Source organism: Plasmodium knowlesi (assembly GCF_000006355.2).
Source record: "Plasmodium knowlesi strain H genome assembly, chromosome: 6".
Lineage (NCBI taxonomy): Eukaryota > Apicomplexa > Aconoidasida > Haemosporida > Plasmodiidae > Plasmodium > Plasmodium knowlesi.
In genome coordinates this window covers 776,239-789,376 of record NC_011907.2, presented here as the reverse complement: position 1 = coordinate 789,376, position 13,138 = coordinate 776,239, and the positions used below count along the sequence as shown (strand labels likewise).

Genomic DNA, 13,138 nt, shown 5'->3' with positions numbered 1-13,138 from the left:
TAAGAAGGCAAAAAAAAAATGGCATATCTAAGAAGGCAAAAAAAAAATGGCATATCTGAGAAGGCAAAAAAAAAATGGCATATCTAAGAAGGCAAAAAAATGACGCATTCCCTAATTTAACCTTAAAACAATGAATAGGATTTAACCTTGAGCACCCGCGCACATACCATTTGTAGTGTTTTCCATTGCTCGACGTGCACCACCTAGCGTTGCGCGTTGGGGTGTTTTTATTTTTAAATTCACTGCATATATATAGCAGCTGCATGTGTACAGGGGCAGGACGTGGTAGCCACACCGTTCATAGGAGGAACAAACCACTCTGTGACAACCTCCATGGAGCAGGCGTGTGAAGCCACGCCTAACATAACTGCAATATAGAAACGGCTTTAAATTTAAGTATTTACAGTTAATCTGCGTGGCAGAAATAGAACAAGGGGGAGGGAGGGATTGTGGGCGAAGGGAAAAATGTAACACCCACGCTAAGCACCACGGGAGGAACGCACCAATGCATCTGCCCATCCGCTTAACTGTGTGTATACGCTCCCTTCCTCACCCCCTTGCGGTTATGAGAAAAAAAAAACAATTTTGTTTTTTTCCATTGTCTCATCAAAGACAGTGCATCTTCCCTATTTATATCGTTCTGCATGTCTCTTTAATTAAATAATCGAACGAATAAAAATTTAAAGGATAAACACTATCATCAATTTCTTTAAAAAAAAAAAAAAAAAAAAAAAAAAAGCAAACCAGGTGTGGGATCTGCAGGTAGGACATATTTACACATTGCTATGCGCATATGTATATAATGGTATCTCCGCTTTTCCCTCCCTTCACGTTTCAACCGGGACGGGCGCATTTTTCACGCACTTCGGCCTTTGCCGCAGCTTAAAGTTAAAATGTCGTCCACGCGAATACATGGAGGGCTTCTTGCACTCCGTAGTTTTCCCCAGGCTCAACATGATGGACCGCTTTTTCTCCGTCATAGGGTTTGGCTCCTCCGTGTCCGCGTAACTATGTGGAGAGGTATACCCATCGCTTTGACTCATCCTGTGTGATATGCCCTCCTGAACGTAGGAATCGTGACCAGTGGGCTGATCTAGGGTATGGTCGCTTGATGCGTCCACTTCGGCTGTGCGAGCCTCCTCAAGGGGATCCTCAGCAAAGATATACTTGCGGCCCTTCTGGTAGGAAACTGGCTTGATCATTTTGTCCCTGTTGACAGCCAACCCCCCCCGACTTATAACAAACCTACGGATAGCCTTTTCAATAAAGTTATAATTTTTAACATCGTGTTCTTTCATGAGTTGATATAGCATAATGAGTTGGTAAGCGAGTGGCCGCTTGGCGGACCTGGAAGGGTATTCATACACATGTGACGCACACCATTTGCTAAGGGCAAAGAGGAAGTTGTTTCTTACGCACTGTTTGGACACGAGGAAATTTAAACAAACGAAGGGATCTTCCAATTGGTTGACGTCCTTCACCCCCTGGAAATTATCAATGCGATTCAAAAATTCTTCAAGTAAATCTTTTTCGTATAACTCCCAACTGTACTTAAGTAGCTTCACCTTTTTCATTAGATCAAACAGCTCCTGTGTGGTTAGCAATTTTAACTCCTTCTGTTGTTTTTCATCAAATACGTAATAAATTACATCGTCATTAACATCCAAACGTCGCAAACAACCAACAATGCAACACAGGTTACTGTAATCAAAGAGATTCACATTCTTCACCATGGATTTACATAGAGTTCGTATAAGGTCCACGTTGGAGATATTTAAGCTTGCAAAACAGATGAGCAAATCCACATATTCCTCTGGATAAAATTTAGAACAATATCTAACAATGGCATGGAAAACTTGAACAAATAATACCCGCGGAAATAAGTTTGCTCTACAGTACAAATTTATTAGGAGGATCAAATCACGGGGCTCCATATGATTTATTTGCTTTACAAAGACATGAGAAAATGTCTTGTATAAATTATCATCTGCCAGATTCATTTTCTCAAACGAGCTCAACAGTAGCAGCGCGTCGAAGTACTTAAACTCATCACATCTGTTTATGGCATTTCTGGATATCTCACTCCATAAAACTACATCTCGTATTTTCTTATTACTACAATTTTCTGACAGCACTCTTAATTCTTGGCTCTTCATCTGTTTTATGTGTCCGTAATTACTTTCGATGATGATTTTTCTTGTGACCTCATCTGGTGGGGTGCTTGACCCGAACAACCTCCTCTGCTCAGTGGGGAGTGGAACCCACTTTCGGGAAACTCTCCACCCCTTCGGCTTCACCCCCACGATTGATTTTGCCCACCGGATCATTTTTCTTCGCCCTCTCAGGGTGGGAACTTTAATGGGGCAACATTAAGGGGGCATCCACGACGATGCCTTCCACTTGCAACATTAACAGATGGGCAGAAGAAAAAATGGTATGTTATCAATCTTGGGAGCATCACATTACATTTTTTTGTGCACCATTTTTTTTTTTTTTCCTTCATTATGTGTGTATTTTCATACTAGCTTTCCCTTTGCTTTCCATTGGTGTGTGTCCCAAATGGCGGTTAGGGAGTTTCTCTTCCACTGCGGTGGGCAATTTCCTCGCTTAAGAAAAATAACTGGGCCCTGCAGGTGATTCAGTCGAAAGAACCGAACGGTTGCACTTTTGCGCCACGTCACTTCCGCGCCATTGCATCGTCGGTCACTCCTCCATGGGATAAAACAGCAAAAAAAGCATACATAATATTATATATTTGAATTTTTTTTTTTTTTTTTTTTTTATGTTCCCCACCCCGGTGCCCTTCATGCCCTGTGTTGTTCATACATTTGGTGCGTTTATCCAGAGGGGGACGCCATATGAGGCAAACGCGGGGCGATCCTACATGGCAAGCAACGCCAAAAAAAAAAAAAAAAAAAAAGAAAAAAATTTGTAAATACAGACCGTGTTGTCACTGAAAAGGGGAACATATCTGGCTAATAAAAGAAGTCAGGCCAGAATTGAAGAACCTTCGTGCGCAGTTGCCTTTGCAACCGCTCCGTTGATCCGTCACTAATCTCCGTCGTTAGCACCATGGAACGACTCCATGATAAGCTGCGACAGGAACGGACCCACGACCAGCCGATCCTCAACCGGTGTGACTTTGACATAGTCGAAAGGTACGCGGATTCTTCGAGCGAGGAAGAGAGTGGTCACGAGGAGGAGCAACGCCCAGGTCAAGAACAACACGGAGCCGAAGAACAACATGGAGCCGAAGAACAACACGGAGCCGAAGAACAACAGCGTCATGAGGAACAAGAACCGACTGGCAAGGCCAGCCAGACGGGAGATTCCCCGAGGCTGAGTTTCCCACCAGCTCTGCACCGGAGCGTGTTGAACTTGCAAAAAGACGACCTGGAGGAGAGACTAAACCTCTATAAAATATATGGCACGGTTGATGCGGCAAGTGCGGTCAAGATTGTCAGTGGCTCCAACCCTTACAACCCTGCTAGTGTCGCCCATCTTACCGATGGGGGGAGTCATGAAGACGGAAGGAGGGAACCGAACAAATGCGAAAAGGTGAACCATGACCATGTTAACAAAGGACGGAAGAATGAAGTGAAGGAGAAACACCAATTGACCTTCCAAATGAACCAAAACGAAGTAGCAAAACTGCAGTGGACAAACCCAGTGAGCGATGAAGAGGTAAGAGAAATAAAGAGTTTTAGTGAAATCAAATTACATGAAGTACGCTTCGATTTTGAAGGAAAATTAAGAATACAAATAAACGAAACGGAATTGAACAAAAAAAAAAAAAAAAATATATTCAACCATTTTGATGGACTATATCACCACAACGACGAACCACTTAATAGTGGCTACACCTTTCCAGAAATGATTTTTCTGTGTCAAAGTTCAAATAGCAGTCAAGTCTGTATATCTCTGAAAATTATGACCAATGTGTTCATAAACTCTCATTTACGATCTTTCCGCTTTGATGAAGACTTAACATCCGACTTTTACGGAGAGAATAATGCCCTCCGGAGAAAGGACAAATATTCCTTTGGGTTCACCTACAGAAGATTTTTCAGCTACCTGAACAATGACTTAAACCTATTTGAAAAAATCATTTTCTTGATTAGGCACTGCAGGAACAGGAACATAGAAATAAATTCTGTGCACTGTTTGGCTAGCTATACCTTCCCAAACAATGTTTCCTCTTTAAGGGAGGATGTGGTATTTGATTACTGGGGGGAGAGGGACTTCCCCATACTCAGATTCTTTCACGACTACGAGGCGTTTTCCTACGAAGACTTTTTTAGCGACGGATCCTTTCTCTTTGAAGGGTGCAACATCTATTTTTACGATACGCGTAAAGGTGGGTTAGATAAATTACGCCCTAATGCACATGCTGATGAATATATGAACAAATTTTCAGAAGAATACGCCCAGGGGAGTAGGCCCCCGGGTGAAGTGAAACTGGGCGGCGAGGAGACGGGACACTCGCAAAACGAATCTTCCCCGTATGGAGGAAATGACTGGACCGAAGTAGCCAAAAAGTTAAAAATGGGGGACGTAGCAAAAAAGGAAAAACAGTCAAACGTGATGATAACAGAAGTGGCAATAGAGGAAGAGCTCATCGCCCACCTCAAACCGCTTAGCAGCATCACAGACGACCTACAAGAAATGCAAAAGATAAATGTTAAAATGGTTCATCTCAGAGGTTCTGAACGATATGCACATGAGGATGTCCTCACCAATGTGAGCACTATTCTACAGAACAATTTCGGCGTGGTCCAAGTGGAAAACAGTTGTGTATGCCTTTTAATAGGTCTACTGTCCAGATGCAGACAACAAGTAAACCTACTAACTTGTACAGACCTGATAGCGAACTTAGAAAAAATATACGAATCGAAGATAATAGGAAGCGAGTTGAACAAAGAGAGAGAAAATATACAAATGAACCAAACGGATTATATCGAAACGAATTTCACATACAACTTAATAACTCTGATAAAGTATGTCATCATATACAATTACGATAAGAACCTTTTGGAAAAATTTAAAGTCCTTTCGTTTTTATTATTCTACAGAAGCCTTCCTTTTATTCGAAATGCTGAAGACAGAAAAGAGGTCTTTTTCTTGGGAAGCGAAGTTTTGAAGATATTTAGACTGCTACTTTTTTGCAACCTATACATAGAACCCGTTGACTATTTTCATGATCTAATTAATCATCTGCACAGAAAGGGAATCCATGATGATCATGGCATTTACAAAAGGTTTCTTTCACAAGTGTATTTGTATTTAGCCACGTACAACATTGTGGGGAGGAGTGTGGACTTGTCAGGATTCCTGTACACAAATAAAATTATAAACACGCTGGAGATTCAGGTGAAAACTCTTTTTCGCCACGAGGCGATGAAGGGAGAAGTCGATATTCCAACTGCTCATGTGACAAATGTTGACGTGACAAATGTTGACGGTCCAGTCAAAATTGTCGACAGGCAAAAGAACAAATGGGACTTCGCCCACTTGTGCAACCTACAGTTAATTCACCAGTGTGGAGTTTACCTTTTTTCTGTTTTCTGGTCCATAAGGAGGAAACGCCTAATTCGGGAAAAGTGCGTTGAACCCCATAATGTGGAGGCTCTGCTGAAAACGCTCCAGGTGGTGCTTCGAGCGGTTATCTGTCAGTTTCACGACCTGTTGGAAGCTTACACTGAGGAGCCGCAGAAGCAACCAATGGCCAAGCAACCAATGGCCAAGCAACCAATGACCGAGCAACCAATGACCAAGCAACCAATGACCGAGCAACCAATGACCAAGCAACTGCCCAAGTGCACTGGCTATGCGAACATCATGCAGAAAATTATTCGCCGCATGATGGACGGCCCCCTCCCCTTCAACTACGTGATTTACAACAACCAAATGGATTGGCATTGCTTCTTCATCATTCTTCTCCAAATATTGAACATAATTTTGCGCATCGTTCTGGAGCTTCCATTGTTCTCTCGTGACAAAGGGGACTACACAACAGTTAATTCCTTCAAACGCATTGCCCAAGATATTATTACGTTTGAAGAGGACACACTAACACACTTCAAAAAGAACATTTTTTACATGGAACATGTGCAAGACTCCTATAACCTTTTTTTACCACTGTCATACCTTTTTTACAACGTTCACAGCTTTAAGAGAAGAACCCACCTCATGTGTAGTCCATCTGATCAGTCTGATAAAGACACTGTGGAGAGACTGCTATACTCCCTGAGTTTTTGTTCATCTGTTCCCTTAAGCTACTTCTCTTTGAGGGCAATTTTGACGACCTCCCCTGAAAGAAATATCAGCCCAGGGGGTGAAACAGACGAGGCCATTTTTTCTTCACAAAACTCTGATCATTCCGCGCAGGCTTCCTCTGTGGAAATGCGCACTTCCCGTAAAATATCGAATGAGTGTAATCAAAGAATTATCGAGGAGACCCCTTCAACCAGTCGTGACCACGTAGACATTCCGAAGAACATCATACTTTTCCTAAGGAAGTACATCAAGGGGAAATTTCTGCTTTACCACAGCAAGAAAAATATTTTCCTGCTTCTACTTAAGAATATATTTAGGGAGTGTAATCGTAAATGCGAGGAACAAGAATCTATGGAATTTTCGCACGAGGGGGAAGTCACCAAGAGAAAGGAGACACTTGTCCATTCAGTTTTCAAATTTTTACTGAACAAACACATCGTCAATTTTATAGGAGAGCACATGGATGTATCCATTTTTTTTAAATACTTTATTCAAATTTTTATCGCCAATGAGGGAAAATGCATTGGAGACTCCCTGGGTGAGAGGATGGAAATTTATTCGCACTTGGTGCGCATAGCGGAGGAGTACATTTTTAAGCGGGTGGCCTGTACAGACAGCGAGGGGGACCACCCCCTCCTCGTACACCATGTACACCGTGTTGTCACTGATTTTGGTAAGGACGATCATCACAATGATGGTAACTGCGAAAATGCTAACCCGGAGGATGGTCCAGGCTCGCACCCGCTGGACATACACGTGAAGCGCTTACTAGAAACAAACGGAAGAAACATAAAAGCCAGCACTTGGCAAAAAAGAATACAGATCAGTACCCAGCTCTCTGTGGCTATATTTGAAAAAATTATTGAGTCTTTTAAAATGGCATATTTCTTCAGCCCCCTGATGTTGGCAATTTTATTTTTCCTTTCGTCCACGTCCTTTCCAGAGGAATGTCGAAATGTGTTTTACAGAGACACAGATTTGTTAAAAATTTTGTCAAAAAACGTATTCATTCGTTTTTCTGATGATGGGGAGAAGTACATCGTTTTTACTACGTCTACGTGCTATGGGAGGGTAGAAACAAATTTTTTAATTGATCTGACATCCCTTTTCCCTTCCATTTTTTCCCTCATGTTAGACGACTCACATGCGGACTGGTTCGCTCCCAGTATGCACAGCTACTTCGGATCTCTGCGCACAAAGTATCCCTACCCCAGTTTGTTACACTTCCTCTTTTACGTTAGTACAAACGGGAGGTGAATCCCGCAAGTAGGGAGGTACATGTAAAAGAATATAGTGAACACCTGAGCAGGTTCCTACAGTTTTGTCTCTTCTTCCCATGTCCAATTTGTATTTCTTTTATGAGAGAGATCCTCCTCTCCATCGTGTCTGCATTTTTACTTTTCTCCCGTCCATGCAAACTCCAAAAATTTATACACCCTCGCGAGGGTTAAATCCTCCACGTGCTCATCATCAATTTGTGTACCATAAATGGCTCAGAATTGTAACCCTTACTTTGTTGTAAGAAAAGGTAATCCTTCCCAAAGGGGGAGGAGACCAGAGGGTAAAAGAACTACATGGTATACTCAACCAGGAAAATCTTGCACAACTCATACAAGGCAATTATAAGGCAGTAATTATCCCACCACCTGTCAGTTTTCATTCTTACAATAATTGATAAGTTCATGATGGGGAATACTCCTATCTCCAGGTGTGTCCCTAGCTTCTGACCTAACGACAACGAATCCTCTCCGTAGCGCATTGACATAACCACTTCTCATCAACTGCAACACAACCCAACGTTGCACCGTTTTCTCTATTTTTACCTCCCATTCGAGTTGTCCATCCGTTTAAGAAAAAGGGAAAAGAATAACTGACTCAGTGGGCTCCTTACACATGTTCACTTGTTCGCTTCCTCCCCTCCCGTGTCATTTTCTCTACATGCGTTATTTCTCCCATACGTCTGGCCAATGCACAACGAACGCGCAGTCATTGCAAATCATAAAAAAAATGAGAATTGTCCCGTTGAATATTTCAAACGATGCACTAAATGGATCCAAAGGGGGGAACTCCCCCCCGCCCCCCTTGCACTTGCGAAAACTTGGTCATTTATAGAATACGAAAAATGCCACGACTGTGAAATTTTAAGATAAAAAAGTATAGGGCACCATCGAAAAAAAAAAAAAAAAAAAAAAAAATATGCCTTTGTTTATAGCATGTACCCATTTTCTTTTTTATGCGTACAAAAATTGTATTTATTTTTTTTTTCCAAAGTACGCATTGTAAGAGAGAAACATTGAGAGGACGCTAAAACGTGTTTTCCTGCAATGAGGGGAATGATGTAGCGACCTTCTGAAGTGCCAAGTCTACGACGGCCAAGCCTGAGTTGGGCCCCCACGCAAGCTCCAAGTGTACACCCTGAAGCTGCAAATTTTCCCGTCATTTTTGTTGCCAATTTTGTCGCCATTTCCGCCGTCATTCACCCCAGGAACAACAACGTAAGATCAGCGTAACATCTGCATAGGTGCTACGCGACTCTCCATCCTAGCGGAAGACCTCGTGCGCAACGCCATCATACGGACATATACCTAGCTTAACGAGGAAACGAAACGTGAAGTCCCCACCATAGTTCAGCCATGACAACTTACAATGTCCTTGGAGAAATAACCGCGTTTGATGAAAAGGAGACCGTTATTTCGCATCAGTATGCGAGAATTAGGAAGATAGAGAATATCGAAAAATGCAAAAATTTGAAGGTTGGTTTGTGCGCAATCATCGAGGTGTAGCGTTAGCTCCCGTGGAAGATATTTCTCCTGAACGGGGGCATACGTGATGACATACACCCATTTTGACGTATAGTCCTCCATAAATCATGCATACACACTGACAATTTCTCCCCACCTGCACATGTCTTCCCTTCCCGTCGACCCCCCCCCCCCCTCCTTCCACGCTACACAGACCCTGCAGTTGATTTCGAACTGCATCGAAAAAATCGAAAATTTGGAAAATAACTTAGAGTTGGAGAACTTGGAACTATACGAAAATTCTATTAAAAAAATAGAAAACATTTTCATGCTCACAAATTTGAAGTAATATCATCACTTGGCATCTGTGTATCTTGCCTTTCCGCCGCACCCCCCCGAATATAAGCGCGCATACACACATACATATATACATATACGTATATGTATGTGTATACATATATAGATATACATATACATGTATACATTTTGTGTGTGCTTCCGGCCCTTTCCCTGTAGAGTACTGGACCTCTCCTTCAACAAAATTCGGATTATTGAGAACATCGACACGCTGGTAAACCTGGAGGAGCTGTACCTGTCTAGCAACAAAATAGCAAAGGTAAGTTGGAACTTCCAAGGGTGATATTTTCCGCCTTTCTGCAACCCCCTTAGAAGGGTCAGAAGAGGCAGAAGATTCGTTAGAGGGAGAAGTGTGCAGAACCGTTATTGTACACATAGGACGCACGCCAACGGGGATGGTTATTTGGACATAACTATGCGCGATGATAATGTCTTCCTTTACACCTCCCGTAGATCGAAAACCTGCAAAATTGCAAAAAACTGAGACTGCTAGAATTGGGCTATAACAGAATCAGGAAAATTGAAAATTTAGAAAGCCTGATAAATTTGGAAGAGCTGTGGTTAGGAAAGAACAAAATAGAAGAACTGAACCTCCCTAGCTTTCCAAAGTTAAAGAAGCTAAGCTTACAGCACAATCGATTAACCAACTGGTCCGTTGAGGTTATTAAAAATATCCCACAAGTCACCGAACTATATCTCAGTTACAATAAATTAAGTACCATTGTGGAAAACATAAGGGAGTTAAAGCATCTGAAAGTGTTCGACCTGTCTTACAACGAAATTGAAAATATACTAATCTGTTCAGAGTTGAAATCTTTAGAAGAATTATGGTTAAACAACAACAAGATTGATAACATAGAGATGATTAAAAATCTGCGTGAAAATGAGAATTTAAAAACGCTTTATTTGGAAAAGAACGGAATTCAGGACAAGCTAAAGGGAGACTATAGGACAGAGATTATTTCTATCCTTCCACAGTTGAAGCAACTTGACGCCCTGCTCATTTCCCCGATAAAAGTGTCGTGCGGCCAGCGCACTGTAGGGAGAACGCAGTGATGGGGGGCATTATGCGGAAGATCATGTGGATCGGTCCCATGTCGACAGAACTACAGTTATGATTGCCCCCAGCGGAAAATAAAACAGGAGTTACACTGAACAAGCTCGAAATGGCAACACGAATAAATTGGTATTCCTTAACAGGGTTGATTGTGGGAGGGACAGAATGTGGTACGTGTAACCGGCTTCCTTTGTTTTCTACAGGAATTAAGTTAAACCAATTGACCCGTAGAGATGAGCCCTGCAGTGACGCATAGCATATGTATAGCCTGCGGCATAAGTGTTTAGTACCCCCCCTTTCTCTTGTTCACAAGGAGAGAATCACTTCTCCTAAGTGCAGTATTTTTTTTTTTTTTTTTTTTTTTTTTTTTGGACAAATCTGTTCGTAGGGCACGTTTTTTTCTGTTTGACAAATTTATTATTAGGGTACATTATTATTTTTTTTTTTTTTTTGGAGAATTTTTTTTTATTTCTTTGGGCTAATTTTTTTTTGTGTCAGAAATTTTTCTTTAGGGCAAATTATTTTTTTCTTTGACAAATTTATATTAGGGCGAATTTCTTTTTTTGGCAACAATTTCTTTTTTTTTTTTTCAAGAACAAATAAAAAAGGAAAGAAGGAAAAAAAAAGAAATGTGCCCTAATAATAAATTTGTCACATAGAAGGAAATTGTCCAAAAAAAAAAAATTCAATAATCATTCTTTTTAATCTTCAATAAAGGTGTTCTGCGAAGCTACATGAAATAAAAAATTTTGCCGAACAAGTCAAAATTCGTGCACTGAGAATTTGTTCTCAGAACTTATATTATGTATTCACGCGAAAATTTTAGTTCAATGGAGAAAAAAAAAGGGAAGAAAGCAATCAATGGAAGGAACAAATGTGCATAATAAAATAAGGAAAAACAAATATGAAAAAAAACAAATCCATCCGCAAGGACAAACATGGAATATTTTCAGTTATGACAATACTGCTATATAAAAAAATACATCGATTACATAAGTGTGCAAAATACTAAGCACAAAAGTGTAATAGAATTCAATAGAATATATATATAAGGAGAAAATAATTAGGGGATATTTTATAAAAGAAAAAAAAAAAGAACCAACGTAACAAACATAATAAACGTTTGAAATATTTGACACAAAAAAAAGAAGAGAAGAAGGAAGTGCTTTTGTAAAAAAGGGGAAAATGAACACTGAGGAGTTCAAAAAAAAAAAAAAAATATATATAATTATTAAATGTTATGAGCTCTTATAGAAGTCATATTTGTGTTCTATAACCTCCCTTCTGTTCATTACCTTCAGGCCACATTGCTGTACCTCAGATGAAGGGTGTGGAATCGCTGTCTTTCTCTTCCTTCAGCGTTTTTTCTTCCCCTTGAGTGCTTTCTCCATTCTTTGTTCCCTCCTTCCCTTTACGCGCTCCCTTTTGCCTGACTGACCAGATTCAGGTTGCTCTACTTCCGATTCTGGTGCTTGTGATGGTGACGATTGTGATGATGTTGAGCAGGAGGATGGTGAGGATGCTGAGGGTGGTGGTCCTAGATCTTTTTCGCTCTCGTGGCACACCTCCTGGTACAAATCCTGCTTTGATGTTTTTTCACCCGGCTTATAGCCTACATGGTATATAATTTGCTTTGGCGATTTTGTCCTCCTTGGTCTTCTTCTACAACAATTAGCACAACATCTATAGCACCACTAAAAAAAAAAAAAAAAAAAAAAGGAAAAGGAATAAGAGAAGGAATGAAAAGAAAAGAAGAAACAAAAGAAAGAAAAGAAGAAACAAAAGAAAGAAAAGAAGAAACAAAAGAAAGAAAAGAAGAAACAAAAGAAAGAAAAGAAGAAACAAAAGAAAGAAAAGAAGAAACAAAAGAAAGAAAAGAAGAAACAAAAGAAAGAAAAGAAGAAACAAAAGAAAGAAAAGAAGAAACAAAAGAAAGAAAAGAAGAAACAAAAGAAAGAAAAGAAGAAACAAAAGAAAGAAAAGAAGAAACAAAAGAAAGAAAAGAAGAAACAAAAGAAAGAAAAGAAGAAACAAAAGAAAGAAAAGAAGAAACAAAAGAAAGAAAAGAAGAAACAAAAGAAAGAAAAGAAGAAACAAAAGAAAGAAAAGAAGAAACAAAAGAAAGAAAAGAAGAAACAAAAGGAAAATGAAAATGAAAAGAAGGAAGGGAAAGGAAAGGAAGAAATAAAAGAAAAGAAAAAGAAAAAGGAAATAAAAAGAAAAGGAATAAGAAAAGGAGAGGAAAGGAAAGAAAAAAAGAACTGACAAAAGACACATGTAAGATAATGTGCTCGTTTTATTATTGTGGAATATACAACATAGAATATGGTCTACATTCCATATATGCCATGGAAGATATAATGTAGAATGTTAACAATGAAATATATTATATGTTAATAATAGAATATATATATTATTGGAATGTTACAGTGGAATATATATATATATTACCAATCTACACAAATATTGGAAAGTACCCCATATTGCAGAGACAATACCAAGAAGAAGGGTTATGGCTATGCTGTTATCACAGACGTTAATACCATTTCCCTTATTACTATCCGAACTATTTGTTGTAATTTCCTTACATACGGTGCTGAAAACATCTGTATATGCTTTCCACCCAGCAGCTATACCTTCCCCTATTCTTTTCATTATGCTACTGTTCCCTCCCTCCTCCTGTGCCTTTACACTGGCACATTGTAAC

At 40.0% G+C, this 13,138-nt stretch overlaps 3 protein-coding genes across 3 annotated transcripts; 2 read left to right on the top strand and 1 right to left on the bottom strand.

Annotated features, from left to right (window-relative positions):
* Nucleotides 1–827: 827 nt before the first annotated feature.
* PKNH_0617800 (uncharacterized protein) lies at nucleotides 828–2,327 on the bottom strand (the record flags this gene model as incomplete). Its single annotated transcript, XM_002261813.1, has 1 exon — nucleotides 828–2,327. The coding sequence occupies one exon, from the start codon at nucleotides 2,325–2,327 to the stop codon at nucleotides 828–830; it is 1,500 nt and encodes a 499-aa protein (XP_002261849.1).
* A 745-nt stretch (nucleotides 2,328–3,072) lies between these two features.
* PKNH_0617700 (RNA polymerase II-associated protein 1, putative) lies at nucleotides 3,073–7,533 on the top strand (the record flags this gene model as incomplete). The annotated part of the gene is made up of 1 exon (XM_002261812.2): nucleotides 3,073–7,533. One exon carries the CDS (start codon nucleotides 3,073–3,075, stop codon nucleotides 7,531–7,533), a length of 4,461 nt encoding a protein of 1,486 aa, XP_002261848.2.
* Nucleotides 7,534–8,909: 1,376 nt separating this feature from the next.
* On the top strand, nucleotides 8,910–10,430 carry PKNH_0617600 (uncharacterized protein; the record flags this gene model as incomplete). The annotated part of the gene is made up of 4 exons (XM_002261811.1): nucleotides 8,910–9,029; nucleotides 9,232–9,362; nucleotides 9,534–9,633; nucleotides 9,828–10,430. The coding sequence occupies 4 exons, from the start codon at nucleotides 8,910–8,912 to the stop codon at nucleotides 10,428–10,430; spliced, it is 954 nt and encodes a 317-aa protein (XP_002261847.1).
* Between the last annotated feature and the right edge of the window lie 2,708 nt (nucleotides 10,431–13,138).